General features: G+C 40.7%; 1 protein-coding gene across 1 annotated transcript; it reads right to left on the bottom strand.

Moving 5' to 3' along the window:
- Positions 1–298: 298 nt before the first annotated feature.
- On the bottom strand, positions 299–16331 carry dpm2 (dolichyl-phosphate mannosyltransferase subunit 2, regulatory). Its single transcript, XM_063073128.1, has 4 exons — positions 16203–16331; positions 5976–6065; positions 5165–5267; positions 299–2786 (listed from the first exon to the last, which is right to left on the bottom strand). Exons 1-4 carry the CDS (start codon positions 16212–16214, stop codon positions 2728–2730), a joined length of 264 nt encoding a protein of 87 aa, XP_062929198.1. The 5' UTR covers positions 16215–16331; the 3' UTR covers positions 299–2727.
- Positions 16332–24941: the final 8610 nt, after the last annotated feature.

Genomic DNA, 24941 nt, shown 5'->3' with positions numbered 1-24941 from the left:
ACATAAATAGGTTTGAAATGCTCCCTGATCTGCTGGAAATGCTCAGCTGGTCAGGCAGCATCTGCGGAAAAAGAGTCAACTTTTGCATTGAAGAACTTTTGCTGAAACCAAGAAACAAAGAAAACAACAGGAATTCTGCAGATGCTGGAAATTCAAGCAACACACATAAAAGTTGCTGGTGAACGCAGCAGGCCAGGCAGCATCTCTAGGAAGAGGTGCAGTCGACGTTTCAGGCCGAGACCCTTCGTCCTGAAACGAAGGGTCTCGGCCTGAAACGTCGACTGCACCTCTTCCTAGAGATGCTGCCTGGCCTGCTGTGTTCACCAGAAACAAAGAAAACAAATTATTTTTAAACTCCATGGGTAGTAGGGTCAAGATAGATAATGCAAAGAAAATATCACTGTGTGAGGTCAGGTTTGCTATGGGGATAACTGGTTGATGAAATAACTTACTTAATGAGTTAATGAAGGAAATAATGTGGACAAAGAAAAACTTGATAGTTGTGAAATTAGGGCAGTTAGCAAGAGTAATCACAAAACAAAGAGCATAAAAGCTGCACAATGCAGAGCATACAGAAAAATAAACCACACTGATGGAGAGAGATGTAATGGAAGCTTGTCGCTAACTTATCCACTGAGATTTAGATAGAAAGATCCAGAACGGAAAGAATTGGAGATGGACTGTGCGAAAATGAAAGGCGGGTGGAAAATCTTAGTAAACGTAATGACGTAAGGAAATAGCAACAATACAGTCATTGAAGTAACAGAAGAGTCAAGACAGTAAATGTGAGTAAACTGAAACAAGGCCTCTTCTATACTTTTCACATAAAGACTGGATCATGCGAGTTTCCATTTTATCTGGATGAAGTGGTGTTGTTATTCTACTTCAATAAAAAAAAATTCACTATGGTGCAAATTAAAATATAAACTAATATTTTGGGCAGAGGAAAAACCAGAACAGATTGCAAACACTATGCTTTCCATTAAAAATGTAGACGTCTCAGTAAATCTTTACTCATGATCCAACATCAAAAAATTCTAATTTTACAACAAACTGAACATCTTTATCCTTCATTTTGAAATTATTTTATTGTTCTTTATATGAATCATAAAATATAAAACGAGCTGCAAGTAGAATTATGCCCTTTACTATGTACTGTAAAAGGCCACGTGCAAATAGATATAAATGTAGCAATAGGATTCCTGTATATCTTTTCTTGTGCACAATTTATGATACAAAATGTGCTTATTATTAACAAAAAAACATTTTCAGCATTACTCTCCCACAATTCAAGTTGTCCTTAAAACTGCAAGTGACTGGTTATACTCCCGATTACTTTGCAATCTAATTACCATTTCACTCTGTCATTGTGGAAGACCTGCAAGTGCAAAGTCAGGTTCTGATTTTACTTCATAACACAGCAGGGATAAAGCACCATGCTAGACCAGCAGTTCAGTCATTCTCTGCAATACTGGCCCATTCTGAATAAAGTATGGACTACCCTCAGGATCCATTGCAATCATTTGTCAAGGCTTCTTCAGCAGCATGTTGAAACCTAGAGTCTCCATCACTTAAACATTCAAGGAACAACACCAGTACCAGAAAACTTCACAGGTCGCACCACTACCACCCCAAACAAGATCCTGGAATTCTCCACCTGGCTTAACAGTAGAGAACCACAACCACAGAAATTATTGTGTTGAAGGGCAGCAATCTGATACCTTTTCAAGGACAACCTGGGACAGGAAATAAATGCCAACCTTGCCAGCATCACCTACATCTTGAGAAATAATTTTCTGAAAATCTCACCTGTCTGAGATGAAACTCCAAGAAACTGAAATGTCAGATTTAAGAATAATGTCCACTGGATTTCCTAAATTAATTACAAACAGGAGTTTTAAAAAATATATATATACTGCAAGAAATGGATGCTTCAAGTAAATTTCCAAAATATCCAGGAATGCATAGAAGTCTTCATCTCTTTTCCCCACACCTCAGGTTTAGGGATTAAACAATTTGTAGTTTGCTGTTCAATAACGTTGCATTAATTTCCTTGTGAGTTAATTGTAACTGCGACATTACTCTCTAAAATACTCTAAGCTTGTGAGAAGTTGTCATGTTTCTTTCATTGCACACTTGCTTGCAGTACACTGCCAAGACCTTAGTTATAGTCATGTTAAGAGAGGAAACATGGACATATGACATTATGAATTGGTGCAGGCTTAAACCCATGAATTAAAACTCTTCAACCAGTACTTCCTGTGTTCTGCAGTAGTTGGGGCGAGTCAAGTTTCCTTAATAGGAACAATCCTCTCCAAAAAATACATTTTCTGTCTAGAGGTATTTTAGATTTGTCTTCAACATGCGTATGCACAAGTCCAAGTTGTACTCAAATTCCGAAAACAAGCTTTTTGATTACAGATATGCCTTATTGACTGAAAAAAAATGTTTAGGTTTTATAGTAGCATGTAACCTCTAACACCAGCAAATACAGGTGTCCATAACCGAAACTGGAAAAATATCACTACTGACTAGAATCAGGTATTAAGATAATACAGCAAATAGGGAAAAAAACAGTATGTGACAGCTTCTCACAACTATCGATGAAGCAGAAGTTTATTCTATAAATTTGCTGTCTATCTGTAATCCTTTGTCGTTATTCTGTTTTTATTTTGATCTGCACAAACTCACAATGAAGTAATCTTGCAGTTCTTATTTGAGTTCTGTTTAATCTGTTTTCTTTGCAGGCTTTCTGTTTTTCCACATTACCACAGCAATAAATGTTCCTGGAATGAAAAAGTAAGAACACTATCACTTAAATTTCACCATTAATACATAGAAACATGCTACTCAGAGCAATGGATCCATGCACTTTTTTTTAAAAAAAGTGGAAACTGCAATTCTGAGAGTATAAATACAGCAGGGGCCTGGAATTGCTTTCAAAGATCGATATCAGAATCCAAAAATAGCATTATAGAAGGCAGATAACTGACTGATGATCACCACACACAAAATTACTGGAGGAATTCAGCAAGTCAGGCAGCGTCTATGGAGGGGAATAAAAAGTTGGCATTTCAGGCCAAAACATCGACTGTTTATTTCCCTCCACAGATACTGATTCCCTTCCTGAGTTCTTCCAGCACTTTGTGTGTGTTGCTCAAGATTTATAGCATCGGCAGAACCCCTTGTGATGATGACTGATCTCATGATAAAGAATCACCCTGAAATGAGTGATCAGAGGACCATAGAGTATCAACTTCAGTTTGAGGGTAGAAAACCCCCAAGTTTGAAAGCAGTATCTTAAACTTAAATAAAAGAAAATTACATTGAGTGTATGTTCATGGTCTACTTAAAGGATTGATGTGTTGTGCATTCAGAAATGTTCTTCTGTATACCACTGTTGTATTGTATGGTTATCTGAGTTACTGTCACATTCCTGTCAGCTTGAACCAGTCTGACTATTCTCGTCTGTACTCTCCAATTAACAAGGTGTTTTCGCCCAAGAAATGCCACTGAGAGGATGCTTTTGTTTTGTTTTTCGCACCATTCTCCGTGAACTCTAGAGATTGTCATGCATGAAAATGCCAGGAGATCAGCAGTTTCTGAGATATTCAAACCACCCCTTCTGGCCCTAATTGTTAATGTCACTGAGACCACATTGCTTCCCCATTCTGATGTTTGGTCTGACCAATAACTGAGCCTCTTGACCATGTCTGTTTTTATTCATTGAGTAGCTGCCACATGATTGGCTGATTAGATATTTACATTAACAAGCAGGCGTACCTAATAAAGTGGCCACTGAGTGTACATTGACATGAGGACTAAAGTTGAAGGGAAAATCAACTGAAGAGCATTGATCTGCAATGGTAGATATTTAAAGAGATTTTTCATGAACTGCAAAATGTATTTTCCTGCAAGGACAAATGTATCAAATTAAAAGAAAAGGTTTACTATGTTTCAAAATTAGTGGTAGGCTAGAGGATGGAAAAATGTTTTGAAAACAGCAAAGGATGACTAAAAAATAAAGTAAGATAGAATACAAGTGTAACTAACAAAAAAAGAAAAAAAACAAGTCTATAAAAATAGTTAAAATATTACTCTTTAGATGATGACTAACAGTGGGAAAATAGAGAAATGGTGCAGAGATTGAAAATAATTATTTTGAATCAGTCTTCTACTAAAACTAAAGTTCTTTGAGGATGGATTGCAGATGGGTTTGATACGATATATCGATCTTTTCTCAACCTACCCTGGAGCATACAGGATAACACAGAACAGGCCCTGTGGCCCACAGTTATGCTGAACTAATTAAATTAGTCATCAAATGCTCAACTAAGCTAATCTATTCCACCTATACATTGTCTATGCCCTCCCATTCTCTGCACATTCATATGCCTAACCCCTTGAACACCTCTGTCAAATGTACCTCCACCACCACCCCAGGCATCCACCACTCTGTGTGAAAAAGCTGGCCCTATACATCTCCTTCTGAAATTAACCCCTCACCTTGAATGCATACCCTCTAGTATTAGACAGTTCAACCTGCGAAAATGGTTGTCTGTCTACTCTGAAAATGCCTCTCATAATTTTATAAACCTCTAGCAGATATACCCTCGGCCTCCGCTGCTCCAGAGAAAACCACCCAAATTTGTCCCAACCTCTTCTTATAGCAAGTGCACTCTAACTCAGCCAACATGCTGGTAAACCCTATACTAGTAAAACCTCGGGTAAATACTATCATCCTTGTAAACCTCTTTGGTAAACCCTACAATCATTTTGGTGAACCTCTGGTAAATCAATCAAACTTCACCGTCATTCTTAAATGCCTCCATTATGCAAACATCAACTTTCTTTTTCTAAAAACAGCATCAGTTAATTCAGTTTTTTAAGTCTAACTCCACAATCTCTCATTGCTTTTGACCTTTAATTCCCTCTGCTTTTCTGTATCATTTTTTCAAATAGCAAGTTATCCCAAATATCCAGTAGATACTGAAAGAATCCACTAGATTTACATATTACCTATCAAATCTTTTTTTAAATCTCAATGCAATACTTTGAAGTGTAGTTAGCATTAGCTAACTAAAGGAGCTATGCAATACATTATTGATAAAAATTACATTGAAATAATTACCAAGCAATAACAGAGAAACATCAGAGCACTTACCCACTAATAAAACCAGGAGCAGACCAGCGACAGCCGGCAAGATCACAGCATATTCCCGTGGTAAGAAGTAGCTGTGAAGAATATGTTTACTATCCACAAATGGCTGCAAACATAAGAATTATGTTGATCAGCAGGTTTAAAGTAAGATAAAATATGAAATACATCTTGAGAAGATCCATGATTAGTGAAAGAAACAAGCACAACAAGCTTAAAATTATTAGGCTGAAGCCACAAATGACTAATATTACTACATAAATAAGACCAGAAAGACTCTACTTCCTAAATATTATTTTTAGACAACCGAAGTATTTATATTGCAATTTCTATTTTGTTTTTCCAGAACCCTTGTTTTACTTCCTTAAATTCCAATTGTTTCATCACTTGAGAAATAATTGTAGAACATTCTGGAGGTCCTAAGGATGTGAAAAGTAGACAAAAGGTTTTTTTTAACCTCAATGTTTATTTACTTACAACAAACGATTAGGTCATAATGTAACGCTATTTCAGTAAATTATCCATAAGCATGTTGGATTACTACAGAAACCCAAAGAAGACACCAATAGGGAAAAAAAACTTGCCATCGTGTCTATTCACGTGACTCCTGTTGCATTAACATACCAGAGTCTTAGCTGCTTGTGATCTAGCTCCTAAACATGTTCAGAAGTGCAATAAATAGGTGTGGGTAAGTAACATTCATATTCTGAGAAAACTGAAGAATGAAGACATGTCTTTGGATTACTGAATCAGCAACTTAAGCACTAAGCAATGTTACTTAAGTGAATACATCAGAGCATTTTTAATCAGTACTCACCAACACAATGACCCAAATGGTGTAATATGTGAAAACTACCAAGCTGAATCCCACTAGTCCCATTCCAACTAATTGGTCTACTCCTGTAGCCTAAAGGAGAAAAACAGAGAAATTTAGCAAACAACATTAAAAACACAATTTTATCATCTCTGCTGTACTACATAGAGGTCAATCATATATTGTTATATATTCAAAAAAGGTTCAGCTTCTTTAAAGTTGCATGTTATTCTCTACAAAGCTCACTGATTGCTCCAATACTAACAGCTTTAATACATTTAAATATCCCACAGTATTTTACAGATGCATGCTGGCTATATTCATACACAGGGTGCGTGTAAAAAACAAAATTTTTAAGAGGGATTTCTCACAAGTATGATGCAGAATCAATGCCTTCACATTGAGTTTACAGGAAGGTTGGTGGTGTTGTGAAAAGTGTGAAAGGTTGCTGTAGGTTACAACAGGACATTGTTAGGATACAGAGCTGGGGTGAGAAGTGACAGATGGAGTTCAATTCAGAGAAGGGTAAAGTGATACACTTTGGAAAGTCTAACTGAATACAAGGCTAATAGCAGGATTCATAGCAGTGTAGAGGAACAGAGGGATCCAGGAGGTCCATATCGATAGGTCTCTCAAAGTTGCTGCACAAGTTGTTTAAGAAAGTGTATGGCGTACTGGATTGGGGGGGGGAGTGGAGATTGAGTTCAGGAACCACAAGATAATGTTGTAGCTCTATAAAACTCTGGTTAGATCACACTTGGAATATTGTGTTCAGTTCTGGTCGCTTCAAAGTAGGAAGGATGTGGAAGGTATAGAGAGGGTGCAGAGAAGATTTACCAAGATGCTGCTTGGATTAGAGAGCATGTCTTATGAGGAAAGGCTGAGCGAGCTTGGGCTTTTCTCTCTGGAGTGAAGGAGGATGAGAAGTGACTTGATAAAGGTGTATAAGGTGATAAGAAGCATAATAGAGTGGACAGCCAGATCCTTTTTCCCTGGGCGGCAATGGCTAACATAAGAAGGCATAATTTTAAGGAGATTGCAGGAAAGTATAGGGGGGATATCAGAGGCAGGTTTTCTTTTTAACAGAGTGATAAATGCAAGGAACACTGTGCCAGGGTTGGTGGTAGAGGCAGATACATTAGGAACATTTAAGAAACCCTTAGAAAGGCACATGGATAAAGGAAAAACGGAAGGCTATGTGGGATGGATGGGTTAGATTGATCTTGCTGTAGGTTAAAAGGTCAGCACAACATTATGGGCTGAAGGGCCAGTACTGTACTACACTGTTTCATATTTTAAGTACAGTTTTGATTTTTCTTTAATGCAATGCAAGATGAGTAGTTCTAAAAATGGTCACCGAGCATTCCTGGATGCAATACAACACAGAATGAGAATGAGTAACAGTCACGTGGTACAGTATTGTAGCGGTTAGCATAATGCTTTACACTTACAGCACCAGCAATTGGGAATCAATTCCTGCCACTGTCTGTAAAGAAATTGTACGTTCTCCTTGTGACCACATGGGTTTCCTCCAGGTGCTCTGGTTTCCTCCCACATTCCAAAGGCACACAGGTTAGTAAGTTGTGGGCATGCTGTGATGGTACAAGAAGCGTGGCAATACGTGCCAACCATTCCCCCCACCCCATATCCTCAGAGTGTGTTGGTTGTTGACACAAACGACGCATTTCACTGTATCTTTCAATGTACTCATGATAAATAAAGCTAATCTGAAACTTACAGACAAAATGACTAATGCACCAGTCCATAACATAAACATACTTCATGCTGCAGCCTATTTTCACTCTGTGATATTCAGATTTCCTACAGCAGAGTTACACAGCAAGTGATTTTAAATAATTCTGATTGACTCGATAATAATCCTTTCTAGAATTTTTCTCCACTTTATACTGCAACTTCATTTGCATATTTTAAGAAAAATACACCATTCCAAGGTACTTCACATAAATATCAAACACACTTTGTCACTGTTAAATAATGTTAATATTCAGATTTTAAGGGCAGCACAAGTAGAACTGCTGCCTCCCAGTGTCGGGGATCTGAGGTGGATCAGCTGGCTGAGTAGTGTCTCAGTAACAGTCTTGTACTCAACATCAAAACAACCAAGGAATCAACTGTTGGCTTTAGGAAGAAGTTATCAGAACACACACCAGTCCTCACTGAGGGGTTAGTGGTGGAAAGGGTGAGCAGCTTCAAATCAACATCGCAAAAGACCTATCCTGGACCCAACACATCAATGTAACCACAAAGGCACACCAGTAGGTCTACTTCATTAGAAGTTCAAGCAGATTTGGTATGTCACCGAAGAGCCTTAAAAATTTCTATAGACGTACAGTGGACAGCATTCTGGCTGTTTGCATCACAGCTTGGTAAGAAGCCTCCATTACACAGGTTTGCAAGCTGCCAAGAGTTGTAGACTCAGCCAGCTCCATCATGGGCACAATCCTTATGGACATCTTAAAGAGGCAGTGCCTCAAGGAGACAGCATCTTCACCATCAAGGCTCTTCACCATCTTGGACTTATGTTCTTCTTGTTTCTATCATCAGGGAGATAGTACAGGAACCTGAAGGTCCACATGCAATGATTTAGGAACAGCTTCTTCTCCTCTGCTATCAGATTTTGAAACAGTTCACAAATCCATGAACGCTACATTCTTATTCCTTAAACTTTTATTTATTTTAGCGATAAAGCACGGAACAAACTTTTTTGGCCCAATGAGCCACACTGCTAACTACTCTCCTGTTTAATCCTAACCTGATTTACAGAACAATTTACAATGATCAATTAACCTACTAACCATTACATATTTGGACTGTAGGAGGAAACCAGAGCATCTGGAGGAAACATATACTCTCATGGGGAGGATGTACAAAGTCCTTACAGAGAATGCCGGAATTCAACTCTAACACCCCAAATTATAAAAGCACCGCAGTAACCGCTATGCTACCATAGATATTAAGATTTTGCACTATACTGCTGCCACAAAGCAGTGCAGTGATAATGAATCTGATTCTGAGTTTAATTCTGATGTCTGTTGCTCCAGGTACAGAGTTTACATATTCTCCCTGTGACCCTATGCATTTCCACCAGATTCCTCCCAAATCCCTCCTGCCAGTCAGTCAATCTTCTATCCATGCTTGTATCTTTCCTGTAATACCACGGGTTCTTATCTTCTTAAGCAGCTTTATGTGTGGCACCTTGTCAAAGGGATTCTGAAAATCCAAATAAATAACATCCACTGGCTCTCATTTGTCTATCCTGCCTGTTATTTTCTCAAAGACTTCCAATGGATTTGTTAGGCAAAATTACCCCTGAAGGAAACCATGCAGACTTTGGCATACTTCATCATGTGTCTCCAAGTACCCTAAAACCTCATCCGTAATAATAGACTCCAATATCTTTCCATGCTAACAGCCCTATAATCTCCTTTTTTCTGCTAATCCTTCTTTCTTAAAGAGTGGAGTGACATTTTCAATTTTCCAGTCCTTTGGAACCATTCCAGAATCTGGTGATTCCTGAACAGTGTTCCCTCGAAGCTACATGGACGCATGGCCGCGCAGTAAATAAAATGCTTCCATGCAGATAGCCTTTGTTGATATGCAGATGGAATTTTCTTTTATATAATGTTAATTTAAAGTGTGCATAGTTTTCAGGCCCTGTAAAAAATTCTTGCTCAGAACAATGGTTGCTCCATGAAACTGTTAAAAAAAAGGGAACATTGTTCCTGAAAGATTATTAATAATGCTTCCACAATCTCTTCAGCTACTTCTTTCAAAACCCTGGGATATAGTCTATCTGGTCCAGGTGACTTATCTACCTTCAGACCTTCCAGCTTCCCAAGCACCTTCTTCTTGGTAATAGCAACTACACTCACATGTGCCCCTTGACACTTGAGTTTCTAGCATACTGCTAGTGTCTTTCACAGTGAAGACTGTTGGAAAATACTTATTGTCTGCCATTTCCTTGTATCCCATTACTACCTTTCCAGTGGTCCGATATCCACTCTCACCTCTCTTTCACTCTTTATATATCTGAAAAAACTTTTGGATCCTCTTTTATATTATTGGTTAGTGAATCCTGATATTTCATCTCTTCTCTCCTCACGGCTTTCATAGTCATCTTCTGTTTTTTTTTAAGTTTCCTTAACCTCTAACTTCCAATTAATTTTTGCCACATGATATGCTCTTTTTTGCTTTTATGCTGTCTTTGACTTCCCTTGTCAGTCACAGTTGCCTCATCCTCCCTTTAGAATACTTCATCTTTGAGAGTGGCGATCCTGTGGCTTCCAAATTGGCCTCAGAAACTCCAGCCATCACTGTTCTGCCGTCATCCCTGATAGTGTCCCCTTACAATTGACTTTGACTAGCTCCTCTCTCATGCCTCTGTAATTCCCTTTACTCCACTATAAACTGATACTTCTGACTTTATCTTCCCCCTCCCAAACTGCAGGGTGAATTTTATAATTTTATGATCATTGCCTCCTAAGTGGGTATTTGAAGGTGAAAGATGGATCGATACTCATGGAAAAAGCAGATGTACTGGCTAGATGGTCTGAATACATTCCTGACTTGTTTGAAGATACAAAATGGGAGAAGCCAATTACTAAGAACATTGACAGCCCACCGATTATGAAATCAGAAGTTAAAGCAGCAGCAGGGAAAATGAAAAAGAGTAAGGCATTGTGACCAGATGGCATTGCCATAGAAATGATTCAAGCACTGGAAGATTTTGGGATTGAAAGGTTGCTGAATGAAATATATGATAGCAGAGGAATAGCTGAAGAAATGAACAAGTCAGTATTTATTGCACTGCCGAAGAAACCCAAAGCAATTGAATGTGAATTACACCACACAATTAGTTTGATGAGTCATGTTGTGAAAGTCCTGTTATGAAGCATCACGACGAGAGCAAGAAAAATCATAAATCCAGAGATCACATGAACAATGCAGCTTCATTGAAAATAATGGAACACGGAATGCAATTGTCATCCTTAGACTGATTTGTGAGTGCGCCATAGACGTCTAGAAAGACCTATACCTATCTTTCATTGAGTATCCTAAAGCTTTGATAAGGTGAGACATCAAGAGCTTATAAAAATCCTTCAGCACTTGGATATTGATGGGAAAGATAGCAGAATCATCAGAAATTTGTATTGGGAACAAAGGGAGGGAATGAGAGTTGAAAATGAAGCAAGTGCTTTTCTCCAGATCAAGAGGGGAGTCAGATAGGGTTATGTTCTCTCATCCGACCTATCCAACCTTTATGATGAGAAGATTCTAAGAGAAATTAGCAGTATTCTAGGCATGATAACTGGTGGATACAATCAGAACAACTTACGATACGCAGATGACATAGAGCTGATAGCTACTTCTAAACAGAAGCTCCAAAAAAATACTAGATAAAGTCGAAGAAAGTACAAAGACAGGCCTGACCATCAACTCTCAGAAGATCGAATGTAAGAAAGAAATGCAGAAATACAAACTGAAAGTGGGCAACAAAACAACTGAACAGACTTGGAAGTCCAATTACTTAGGGAGCACGATAACATCTGATGGTAGGCCTGAAGTTGAAATTAGAAGATTAGGCATTTGAGCACGAATAACATAATTTCTAAAGTACTAAACTCAAGAGTGTCACAGTTCATTACACACTAACATTGAAAGTGAATATTAGACAATATCCAAGCAAAATGAGGGATGACTGCAAGCTGCAGAAATGTGGTACTTGAGAAGAAATATTAAAAAGTAATAACGGAAGGACAGAGTAACAAATGAGGAAATTTCCCAAAATCCAGAGAACTGATATCATCAATCAGGAAACCGCAGCTGGAATGTCTGGGACATGTACTGAAAAAGAGAAGCTCAAACATATTGTAGTGACAGGAAAAATTGATGGAAGAAAAAGCCGTGGTCCACAGCACATTATATTCATGGGTTACATCAAGAATGAACAGGCAAAAGTTTTGAAGAGCTTATTAGAACATCTCAGATTAAAGATAGATGGAAGATCACGATTGCCCATATCGTATGAATTGCTGCACAATGATGAATTCTCCTAAGGGATCCTTTACCTTAAGATTCTTGTATATGAGTCATAAGGTCTGTGGGGAATTGATGGGAATGTGGGCAGAATAAAATGAGGTTAGGATGAGTGTAAGAATGGGTGCTTGACGATTGGCACGTATTTGGGGCTGAAGGTCTGTTTCTGTGCTGAACCTCATGACTCCAAGAACTGTTCTATGCAAGAAACCATACAAATTTCCATAGCTAAGGCTTTGATTTGTAAAAGATGCATGGATTGAAGGAGATGTTGAATTAGCAAAATGAGTTCACTCAGGCAACTGAAGGTAGAATGAAAGGGAGCTGGCTGTGCCACTGCTTAAGGAAAAAGTGAAAGGTCACACACAATACTAGCTTTGTTTGGAGGTGCAGACGGCTTTGACATCCATGGAGATGAGACATTTGGTGACAAGAAATTGCTGTCAAAATGACAGAGGGCATTATGGTTGCAAGTGGGAAGGGTCCATCTTCATACGATGCAAGACTTGAGGTTGCACCCTACAAACATATGAATTAGTAATGGGAGTAGCAATGTAAGCCTGCCCCACTAGTTAATATCATGGTTGATCTGCTTCTAACCATATTCCTACCTACCCATTATAACCTTTATTCCCTTGTTTTATAGTTATCTTTTTAACTCAGTTTTCAAAATATTTGAAGTCTGTTTCACCAAAAGGAATCATTCAGCATCTACTGTACCTCCTGTGTCATTCACTTTAGATCCAATCATCAGACACACAAAAGCAACTTCAAACCTTAAAGTATGTTATTTTATAGTGCAATCTCATTTCTCCACTTTTTTCCCTTCTGTTATCTATTCTCCCTTCAATTCTATCCCTCTTCCACCCTTCTACATTCTACTCTTCATCTACACATTTGAGGCAATTCAGTGAGTAAATGACTGAAGAAAGGAAAAGGGTTAGGACTGAACTCTGGTTGCTGGAGATGTGAGGTGGCAATTCAACCAACATGCCATGTTCATGCTATGTTCTCTCAAACTACTCAGCAGTTGAAGATGAACTTCCTCAGAGATCTGTTCCATCCCCAAGTCCCAATATTCTCATAAAAAGAAGTAATTTATAGTTCTCAAACCAATCTCTTTGCAACATTCAACAAATTCTCTCACTAAACATCTAGATTCTGTCATCCACAAACAGGTTGAGTAGCCCTTATGCAAAATTTCAAAATCCAAAATTGTTCTGAGTGCTCACATGATGTCACATACGGAAAATTCCACAAGACACTGGAAAGGTTCCCAGGCGATGCACAGGTCTCTGCGCGCTACAGACAATTCTAAAAAGTGACATCACATAAGTAATGAACTACAGTCAATGAAAAATAAAAACTGCATAAAGCAAAAAATGAAGATCTTGGTCGTGTATTGAAAGAGTGGATCTGACAGCAGAGAGAACATATGCCACTCAAAGGTATTAGATTAGATTCAACTTTATTGTCATTGTGTCGAGTACAGATACAAAGCCAATGAAATGCATTTAGCATCTGACCAGAAATGCAAAGAATAGTGTTATTTACAAAATAACTGCAAATAAAAAAGTGCTGCAGCACACAAATATAAAAGTACTGAGACAGTACAATACAGATGCAACACTGCTTAGCGCTGATGAGAGGTTCAGCAGTGTCACAGCTCAGGGAAGAAGCTCTTCCTGTGCCTGCTGGTGTGGGAGCGGAGGCTCCTATAGCACCTACCGGATGGGAGGAGAGTAAAAAGTCCATGGTTAAGGTGAGATGCATCCCTGCTAATGCTTTTCACCCTGCCCAGGCAGCGCTTATGGTAGATGTTCTCAATGGTGGGCAACTGCGTGCCATTAATCCGCTGGGCAGTTAGTGCTTTGCGGTCTGATACGGGACAATTGCCATATCACACTGAGATGTTGAATATGCTGAACATGAAACAAGCAAAGGCCTATCACGACAAACTGAAAATTGAAGGTAATTGTGAATATTCAGCAGGCTAGTTGCAAAAGCTGAAGAAAAGGCACAGCATGAAATTTTTAAAGATTTGTGGTGGTGATAGGTTCAAGAAATACAAAGGTTAATTTATTATCAAAGTATACAACTCTGAGATTCTTCAATTGGTTAGCCATGAAACCAAGAAAGGGAAGAAAGGCAGCACAATCAACCCCCAAATCCCACCTCCCCACAAAAAAAACACAAAAATGGAACAGGCTCTGCTGATGAAAACGTCTGCTAATGAAAATCTAACATGCCACATCGCTGCATCAGTTCATATGTGTGACGAACAAATGTAAGACAAAGACTGCTTACTGGTAGCACATCAATTCAGAGTTGTAAACAATGGCAATCCCAATATATATTCCAAAATCTGAAAAGATCTGATATCTGAAACAGTTCCAGCCTTAAGCACTTCGGATAAGGGGTACGCAACCTGTATTAGACTTAATTGACAACAGCCCTTTAACCTACCAACCCTCTTTGTGATTTCGGTAGAAACTGAAGCATCTAGGGCAAACGCAGATGATCACAGGAAGAACATAAGAACACTGTGTGGAAGCACCAGAGGTTGAAGTCAAATCCAGGTTGCTGGAGTTGGGGTGGTCAGCAGTCTTACCCGCTGCACTAGAGTGCAACCTGTGGAAGCTGGAAGAAATGAGTACCTGACCTCAAACACAGAATGCTGGAGGAACTCAGCAGGCCAGGCAGCACTGAAGGAAAGGAGTAAACAGTCAACATCTTGGGCTGGGACCCTTTCATCAGAAAAAAGATGAAAAGTCAGAAGAAGGTGGGGAGATTGTCAATACATCCTTCTCCACTGATGTCCCTCCTGGCACATTTCCTTGCAAGTGGAACAAGCACCACACCTACCCCTACAACTTCTCCCTCACTACCATTCAAGACCCCAAACGGTCCTTCCAGGTGGGGCGACTCTTCATCTGTGAGTCTGTAGAGGTCATCTACTGTATCTGGTGCTCCTGGAGTGGCCTTCTGTATATCGGTGAGACCCAACGTAGATTGGGAGACCGCTTTGCCCAGTGCCTACACTCCATCCACCAGAAAAAAGCGGGATCTGCCAGTGACCACCTATTTTAATGCTACTTTCCATTCCAACATGTCAGCCCATGGCCTCCTCTACCGCTGCAATGAAGCCACATTCAGGTTGGCTAGCCACTCATTCTGTCTGGCTAGTCTCCAACCTGATGGCACGAACATTGATTTCTTGAACTTCCGGTAATTGGCTCCCCCCACCCTCCACCAATTCCCTCTATCATCTTATCTCCTTACTCATCACCTTCTCCTAGTTCTCTCCTTCCATGGTCTTTTATCCTTTCTTATCAAATTCCCTCTCCTCCAGCCCTTTATCTCTTTCACCAATCGACTTCCTAGCTCTTTACTTCACCCCTCCCCATCTCCCGGTTTCACCTATCACTTACCTTGTACTTATTCCTCCCATCCCCCTCCTTTTTATCCTGACTTATTACTTAGATCTTTTTTTCTCCAGTCCCAATGAAGGGGCTTGGGCTGAAACGTCAAGGGTTTACTCTTTTCCATAAATGCTGCCTGGCCTGCTGAGTTGCACCAGCATTTTGTGTGTGTTGCTTGGATTTCCAGCATCTGCAGATTTTCTCTCGTTTGCGACCTGACCTCAAACCTGCACAAAGCTCAAGACCCATGATTCCTGCTTCAGAGACATGAACAATCTACAGTAGGTGCTTCAAGGCACTAAAAAAATATACAAACAGGGTGTCTGCAAAATCCTTTTAATCCACTCAGAGGATAAGCCACTAACCAATAACACAGAAGCACTTAATATCAGCTAGCTGTGTTGGGTGGGTCTCAAGTCTATTCAAAGCTCCATTAAGAAAGGAGATTACTACTAGGAAACACAGAAAAAATATTTTTAAGAGTGTACTAAAGAAAGAAAAAATAAGTGACATTCAGCCTGGTTTTGAGACCATATATACGAGCACACAGACCAGTACCAATGGATACTATTCATAATCTTCCCACTCATCCCTCAGGCTATTTTCCTGTCCCATTTATGGAAGATCAGTCAAATTTCAAAGTACAATTGCCTCAGAACTGACACAAGCCAACAGAGCAAGCCGCAAGCCATCTCCGGGCCTAAGAGGCTACCCGGAGGAAAAGCCCTCAGCCCGTCGCCACCTCACTCACCATCGTCACCATTCCGGGCGCCTGAACGTCAACTTCCGGGGTCACGGCCGGCCGCGGTCACGTGGATCACGCAGGGCGCTTCCCGCAAGTTGTCATTGTTGAGAACGGAATTTGCACCGTGTCACTTTTAGAGTCATATGCTACCCTTCTGATATGCTATCTGCACGGGGTATTTAAAATATTCGATAGCTTTATTTACTGGCTCGTCCACTTAGTCAGTCATTTCGCTCCCACCCTGTCCAAGGGTGACGACGTATAACCGGGCGCATGCGCGGTGCAGTCCGGCGGGGAATAGCGGAGTGATAGGAGATGGCGCAGCCCGTCAGGTGAAGGACGGTGTAGAGTGACAGGAGACGGTCCAATTTCATCCAATGTCAGGCCTAAACCTCTCCTGCATTGTTCCCCAGCTGGAGCTTTAAATCACTTTGTAGTGGTAGGATTGTGTTCACAGTTCTGAATACTTTGCCCTCCCACTTTCAAATCTCTTACTAACTCTTCCTTCAGTTAGTCCTGACGAAGGGTCTTGGCCTGAAACGTCGACTGTACCTCTTCCTAGAGATGCTGCCTGGCTTGCTGCGTTCACCAGCAACTTTGATGTGTGTTGTCCAAATACTTTGGCCTGTTCTGAAAATGCCTCCTCCCACACTTCTATCAGGATATTATTCAGCTATTTTCCCTCTTGCCTGTCGGTGCTTTTGAAATGATTTACAAGTTTAAAGTGAATTTAATATCAAAGTATGTATTGTATGGGGATGGGTAGTTACTGCACTGGATCGAAAGAAGCTGTAGAGAGTTGTAAAATTAGTCAGCTCCATCTTGGGTACTAGCCTCCCTGGTATCCAAGACATCTTCAAGGAGCGGTGCTTCAGAAAGGGGGCATCCATTATTTAGGATCCCCATCACCCAGGACATTCTCATTGTTACTGTCAGGAAAGAGGTACAGAAACCTGGACACACACTCAGCGATTCAGGGACAACTTCTTCCCCTCTGCCATCCCATAAACACTATCTCAACTTTTTAAAATTTTATTTCTGTTTTTGCACTATTTTAATTTAACTATTTAATTACTTACTGTAATTGATTTACTTTTTTTTCAATATTATCATGTATTGCAGTGTACTACTGCCACTAAGTTAACAAATTTCACAACACATGCTGGTCCTATTAAACCTGATCCTGATGTGCAAAAGACAACAAATTGTGCAAATACAAAAAAAAAACTAATAATAATAGATAAATAAGTAATAAATAATACTGAGCATAGGTGGTGAAAACAGTTCAGTTTTGGGGTGAGTGAAGTTATCCACTCTGGCTCAGGCACTTGATGGTTGAGGGATGATAACTGTTCCCGAACCTGGAGATGTAGGATCTTCGTGATGGCAGCAGTGAGAAGAAAGCAGACATCCCACCCTGCAAAAACTCATTTCAGGGAGGTAGCACCCCCGCCCTCCGCAACCCCATATCCCACCCCCCCGTTGACCTCCGAGGGTGTATGTCATAGTCATAGTCATAGTCATAGTTGATTGATCCCAGGGGGAAATTGGTTTCCATTACAGTTGCACCATAAATAATAAATAGTCATAGAACCATAAATAGTTAAATAGTAATATGTAAATTATGCCAGTAATACTTTGTTTAGTGATTATGTCTAATCTGTAAACCGAGTTGGGTATATGCAGAAAATGTGACATTAAAATATGTACGTTTGTACTTATATTATCATGTTTATTCTATTATTACAACTTTAAGCAAGTCTACAGGGAGTTTGGCCTCATCACGTAGGACATCAATAGAGTAGCTCCTAAGCAGCCAGCCAGCTAGTTTAAATAATGTTAGCTATGCCAATGAACGAATGACACCTGTTAAACTCACCTCAACATGTCTTACATTTTAACCCACCATGGGCAATAGAAAAGTCACTGTTGCAAACAGTGCAGCGAGCAACACCGTCAATATTTTTGAGGTCGCCTGTAAAGCCCGCCCACAGAGAAAACTTAAATAGGTCAACCTAGCAGGGGTCCCCAACCTTTTTTGCACCGCGGACCAGTTTAATATTGACAATATTCTTGCGGACCGGTCAACCAGGGGCAGGGGTGTCAATCATGACCGAAATATAGGTGATAAGTCAACTATAAGTCAGTTATAAGTGGCTAATACTCTCAATTTCGTTTCGAAAAGGGTTTATCTAACGAATTTAATATTAAACACACAGTGCATATTTTCCTTGCATGAATATAGTCATAAGTCAATTATAAGTCAATAGCATCATAACATTTTAAATAACGTTTGGATATTAAACACACAGCGCATATTTTCCTCATATGAACATATAAAATCATTGCAACACACCAATATTGCTGAATCAGTGGGAGCCCTGGGCTTGTTTCCCTGCAACAAGATGGTGCTATCGAGGGGTGATGGGAGACAGCGATACTCGAAGGGGGTTCCTTATGTCCAGTCTATTCTGCAATTTAGTTGTTTGTTGCATTCATTGCAGAAAATCCTGCTTCGCAGAGATATGTTGGAAATGGAAGCAACATTTACAGTGCTTTCGTGGCTATCTCAGGATATTCAGCCTTGACTTTGATCCAGAATGCTGGCAGAGATGTTACGTCAAACATACTTTTCAGCCCGCCGTCATTTGCAAGCTCAAGGAGTTGATCTTCTTCCCGCGCTGACACGTGCATTATGACCTCGCATGCGTTCAAATTCAACAGTGGGTGTGACAGGGAATGAGGAAAGGTGCAACTGACTCATATCGTTTCATATTCCCGAATCATATCATTTCCTCGTTGGTTGGGGACCACTCTTAGCACGAAGAGAGACCAATCAGGATGCTCGCTCTCCCTCTCCCTCTCAAAAATATCAATTTCTGGGATATTGTATATAATTTCCGGGCGTCAGGGAGCCACTATCAATATGCGGGAGACTCCCGAAACTTCTGGAAGAGGTGGGATGTCTGAGAGAGCGTGGCCTTGATAGTTGGTATCCTTAAGATGGATGCAGCTGTCCTGCAACAACACTCCTTATAGATGTGTTTAATGCTGAGTTTATTTTGATGAACTGGGGGTATCCACTATTTGTAGGCTTTTCTGTTCAAGGGCATTAGTATTTCCATACCAGGCCGTGATGTAGTCAGTCAGTGTACTCTCCGCCGTGCATGTACAGAAGTATGTGAAAGTCTTAGATTACATATCAAATCTTTGCAAACTTCTAAGAAAGTAGAGATACCAGGTGCCTTCTTTGTAATGGCACTCATGTGCTGGACCCAGGACACATCCTTTGAAATGTTAATACCAAAGAATTTAAAATTACTAACCCTCTCCATCTCTGATCCCATGATGAGGGCTGGCTCATGAACAAATGGTTTCCTCCTCCTGTAGTCAATAATCAGTTCTTTGGTTTTGCTGATGTTGAGCAAGAGGTTGTTATTACAGCACCATTCAGCTAGATTTTCAATCTCCCTCTTACATGCTGATTCATCACCACCTTTGATTTGGTTAACAGCAATGGTGTCGTCAGCAAACAAATATGACGGGGGTACTTTGCCTCACAGTCATAAATATAAAACAAGTAGAGCAGGGAGTTGAGCACACAGCCTTGCGATGCACCTGTGCTGATAGAGGTTGTAGAGTAGATAGTGTTGCCAATCTGAACTGACTGGGGTCTGCAAGTGAGGGAATTGAAAATCCAGTTACACAAGGAGGTATTGGGGCCTAGGACTTGAAGCTTATTGATTAGTTTACAGGAGATGATAGTGTCGAAGGCAGAGCTGTAATCAATGAAGAGTATCCTGATGTATGCATCTTCAGTGTCCTGATGTTCCAGGGCTAAGTGAAGAGCCAATGAATGAAGTAGCATCTGCTGCTGACCTGTTGTGATGGAAGGCAGGAGTGGATCCAAGTCCCTCCTCGGGCAGCGGTACTGTGTTTCATGACCAACCTCTCAAAGCATGTTTATCACAGTTGATTTAAGTGCAACTAGGCAATAGTCATTGAGGCTGGTTACCACATTCTTCTTGGGCACCGGTATGATTGAAGCCTGCTTGAAGCAGCTGGGTACCTCAGACTGGCAAAGTGAGAGGTTAAGGATATCAGTAAACACACCAGCCAGTTGATCAGCATAGGTTTGCAGTACTCGGCCACCTTCACTGTCTCGGCCAGGTGTTTTCCATGGGTTTGCCCTCCTGAAGGATGTTCTCACTTTGCCATGTCCTCTGTAGTTTCCTTCTGTTCTATTCACAATTTACTTCCTGCTTCTCTTTGTATCTTCCGCAAATTTAACAACCATCGTTTTAGTCTCTTAATCCAGGTCATTAATATAAAGTAAATAAAAATGGAAGCCCCTGGGGCATGTCATTACATTCCTGCCAACCACTTACACCATCTATTTTCTATTAGCTTTTTGATCTATCCATAAAAATGTTACCCTCTACAGCGCATGTTTTTGTGTAGTGACCATTGATGTGATATCTAGTCAAATCCCTTCTAGAAACCAGATCATAAATAAAATCCAAAAATTCCCTTTTATCCACAAAGAACTTCAATAATTTGGTCAAACATAATAGATTTGATTTAGGTTTTGTGAAAAAGAAATTATCACTGACATATGTCAGAGTCAAGACATAAAAAACTATCAGTTACAAAAATAAGTATGTTGCAAAAGACAACAAAGTAGTGTTCATGGACCATTCAGAAATTGGAAGGCAGAGGAGAAGCTGTTCCTAAAACATTGAGGGTGGGTCTTCAGGCTCCTGTGCCTCCTCTCCAAAGGTAACGATGTGAAGAGGGCAAGCACTAGATCGTGAAAGTTTTTAATGATGATTGCCGCCCTCTTGAAGATGTCCTCAATGGCAGGGAGGGTTGTGCCCATGATGGAACTGATTGAGTCTACAACTCACTGCATCCTCTTATGATCCAGTGTTCTCTCTGCTGGATAACCTTGATTGTTCTTTTTCTTAGTACCCTGCTATATGGGCGGCAGAGTGGAGTCTCTACCAAAAAAGGCTTAAGGCACTGCTTCCCTTCACTAGCTTGCAGCTCACCCTTGGGCAAGGTGCAGCATCTGTTTAGGCACCCCCCCACCCCGCTTACCCAGGTCATGTGAAGCCATGGGAGCAGGTGGTGGATGGTCGTATGAGCAGCTGGTACATATCATAAGGCCTGGTTATGCGACCATTGACTCCAGGCAGACAATCTCTGAAGAATATTGATAATGTTTGGGGCCAACCGTCTTATAAAGGCACTGCTCAGAAGAACACAATAACAAGTGACTTTTGTAGAAAAATTGGCCAAGAACAATCAAGATCATGAGACCGTGATCACCCACGTCATACAACACGGCACCTAATGATGCTGACACTACAATAATAACTGATTCTGTGGGCATTATACTTATCCTTGTTCACACAAGCTACCAGAACCTTATAGCGATTGGAGAAGTGCAGAATTACCTGCAGAAGAGGGATCATAGCATAATAGAATTTTACATTCATTTGAGAGTGACAAACAACCGCACTGGGCCAACATGGTTCTTCTACAGCTCCCATTTGGATCATCATAACTTCTTTGCCCATAGTCAAACCCTTCTTTTGGTGTCCATTAATAAAATATAAGGACAAAACATAACCTAAGGAGTCTGATTCAGGTTTTCTGAAAGAGAAATTATCACTGCCATGTCATGAAACATGTTGTTTCACAGCAGTCTCTTTAAACAAAAAAACATTCAAATAACTTTCTCCACCTCTGATACATAGCGTATCCAAAGCTCAGATTCTAGTACATCAATTCTGAATTTAAGTTCTTCAGGCTATTACCACTTATTTCAAACACAAGAAAATCTGCAGATGCTGGAAATCAAAAGTAACACACAAAATGCTGGAGGAACTCAGCAGGCCAGGCAGCATCTATTGGAAAGAGTAAGCAGTCAACGTTTCGGGCCGAGACCCTTCATCAGGACTAGGACAACTTATTTCAACTGACTTGCTAAATGTTGCCACTGGATATTTATAATTTTTTTACCCTAACTCAATTTAATAATTTGGTTTTAAGCTACCAATTATAATGGTCATTTTTGCTCTTCATTTCAGAGCAAACCCCTTTGAGATAAAGACTGATGTTACACATGACTTTTGGCTCCGCCTCCCAGTTTTTCCAACACCTTCATTTGAGGGGCAGGTAGTTTTGAGGAAGCAGAGAGGCTACAGAAGGACTTAGATTACGAGAATGGGCAAAGAAATAGCAGATTGGGAAGTATGTGGTTATGCATTTTGGTAGCAGGAACAAAAGCATAGACTATTTTATAAAATGGAGAGAAAATTTAAACATCTGGTGCAAAGAGACTTGGAAGACCTCGTGCAGGATTCTCTAAAGGTTAATTTGCAGGTTGAGTTGGTGTGAGGAAGGCAAATGTAATGTTAGCATTCATTTCGAGAAGACTAGAATTTAAAAGCAAGGAAGAAATGTTGATGCAACACACATAAAAGTTGCTGGTGAATGCAGCAGGCCAGGCTGCATCTCTAGGAAGAGGTACAGTTGACGTTTCGGGCCGAAACCCCTCGTCAGGACTAACTGAAAGAAGAGCTAGTAAGAGATTTGAAAGTGGGAGTGGGAGGGGGAGGGGGAGATCCAAAATGATAGGAGAAGACAGGAGGGGGAGGGATGGAGCCAAGAGCTGGACAGTTGATTGGCAAGAGATATGAGAGGATCATGGGACAGGAGGCCTAGGGAGAAAGAAAAGGGGGAGGGGGGAAACCCAGAGGATGGGCAAGGGGTATAGTGAGAGGGAAAGAGAGAGAAAAAGAATGTGTGTATATAAATAAATAACGGATGGGATACAAGGGGGAGATGGAGCATTAGTGGAAGTTTGAGAAGTCAATGTTCATGCCATCAGGTTGGAGGCTACCCAGACAGAATATAAGGTGTTGGTTCCTCCAACCTGTGTGTGGCTTCATCTTTACAGTAGAGGAGGCCGTATCAGAATGGGAATGGGACGTGGAATTAAAATGTATGGCCACTGGGAGATCCTGCTTTCTCTGGCGGACGGAGCGTAGGTGTTCAGCGAAACGATCTCCCAGTCTGCGTTATTTATTTATTTATATACACACTTTTTCTCTCTCCTTTTTCTCCCTCTGTCCCTCTCACTATACCCCTTGCCCATTTTCTGGGCTTCCCCCCTCCCTCTTTTCTTTCTCCCTAGGCCTCCTGTCTTCTCCTATCATTTCGGATCTCCCCTCCCCCTCCCACTTTCAAATCTCTTACTAGCTCTTCTTTCAGTTAGTCCTGACGAAGGGTCTCGACACGAAACATCGACTGTACCTCTTCCTAGAGATGCTGCCTGGCCTGCTGCATGCACCAGCAACTTTTATGTGTGTTGCTTGAATTTCTAGCATCTGCAGATTTCCTCGTGTTCGCGTTTTTAAGAAATGTTGATGCTTTATAAAGCACTGGCGAGGCCTCACTTGGAGTATTGTAAGCAGTTTTGGTCCCCTTATCTAAGAAAGGATGTGTTGGCATTGGAGAGGGTTCAACGGAGGTTCACGAAAATGATTCCAGGATTGAAAAGCTTACCAATACGAGGAGCGTTTGATGGCTCTGAACCTGTACTCGCTGGGATTCAAAGGCATGAGGGAGGAATCTCATTGAAACCTATCAAATGTTGAAAGGCCTTGATAGAGTGGATGTAGAGAGGAGGTTTCCTATGGTGGGGGAGTCTTAAGACCGGAGGACACAGCCTCAGAATAGAGGGATGTCCATTTAGAATGGAGGCGTGGAGGAATTTCTTTAGCTAGTGTGGAGAATCTGTGGAGTTCTTTGCTACAGGTGGCTGTGGAGGCCAAGTCATTGTGTATATTTAAGGCAGAGGTTCATAGATTCTTGATCAGTCAAGGCATGAAGGGTTACAGGAAGAAAGCAGGAGATTGGGACTGAGGGGGAATGGATCAGCCATGATGAGATGGCAGAGCAGACTCGATGGGCCAAATTCTGTTCCTATATCATATGGTCTTATGATTTACTTTACATGCCTCTTGTTATTTCAATCCTTCATCTCTCCCCTTATCAAATTTGATATCCTAATTCCAATATATTCTATGAATAAGCAAGAAAGCTCTAATTTAAGTTATTTTCAGCCTATAGGAATTACCAGTTTTATCCAGTTCCAGTTGACCACTCTAAAGAGATAGATTTTAAAAATGCTTCAAGATAGAGAAGGTAGGAACTCCAGAATTTGTGGGATTAAAAGTAACATTAGTAAATTTGCAGATGACACAAAGCTGGGTGGCAGTGTGAAATGTGAGGAGGATGCTATGAGAACGCAAGGTGACTTGGATAGGTTGGGTGAGTGGGCAGATACAGTTTAATGTGGATAAATGTGAGGTTATCCACTTTGGTGGCAAGAACAGGAGGGCAGATTACTATCTGAATGGTGTCAAGTTAGGAAAAGGGGAAGTACAACGAGATCTAGGTGTTCTTGTACATCAGTCACTGAAAGTAAGCATGCAGGTACAGCAGGCAGTGAAGAAAGCTAATTGCATGTTGGCGTTTATAACAAGGGGAGTTGAGTATAGGAGCAAAGAGGTCCTTCTGCAGTTGTACAGGGCCCTGGTGAGACAGCACCTGGGGTACTGTGTGCAGTTTTGGTCTCCAAATTTGAGGAAGGACATTCTTGCTATTGAAGGAGTGCAGCGTAGGTTCATGAGGTTAATTCCTGGGACTGTCATATGTTGAAAGATTGGAGCG

Source organism: Mobula hypostoma, chromosome 21 (assembly GCF_963921235.1).
Source record: "Mobula hypostoma chromosome 21, sMobHyp1.1, whole genome shotgun sequence".
In the NCBI taxonomy this organism is placed as follows: Eukaryota; Metazoa; Chordata; class Chondrichthyes; order Myliobatiformes; family Myliobatidae; genus Mobula; species Mobula hypostoma.
This window is presented reverse-complemented; position numbering and strand designations above follow the sequence as displayed.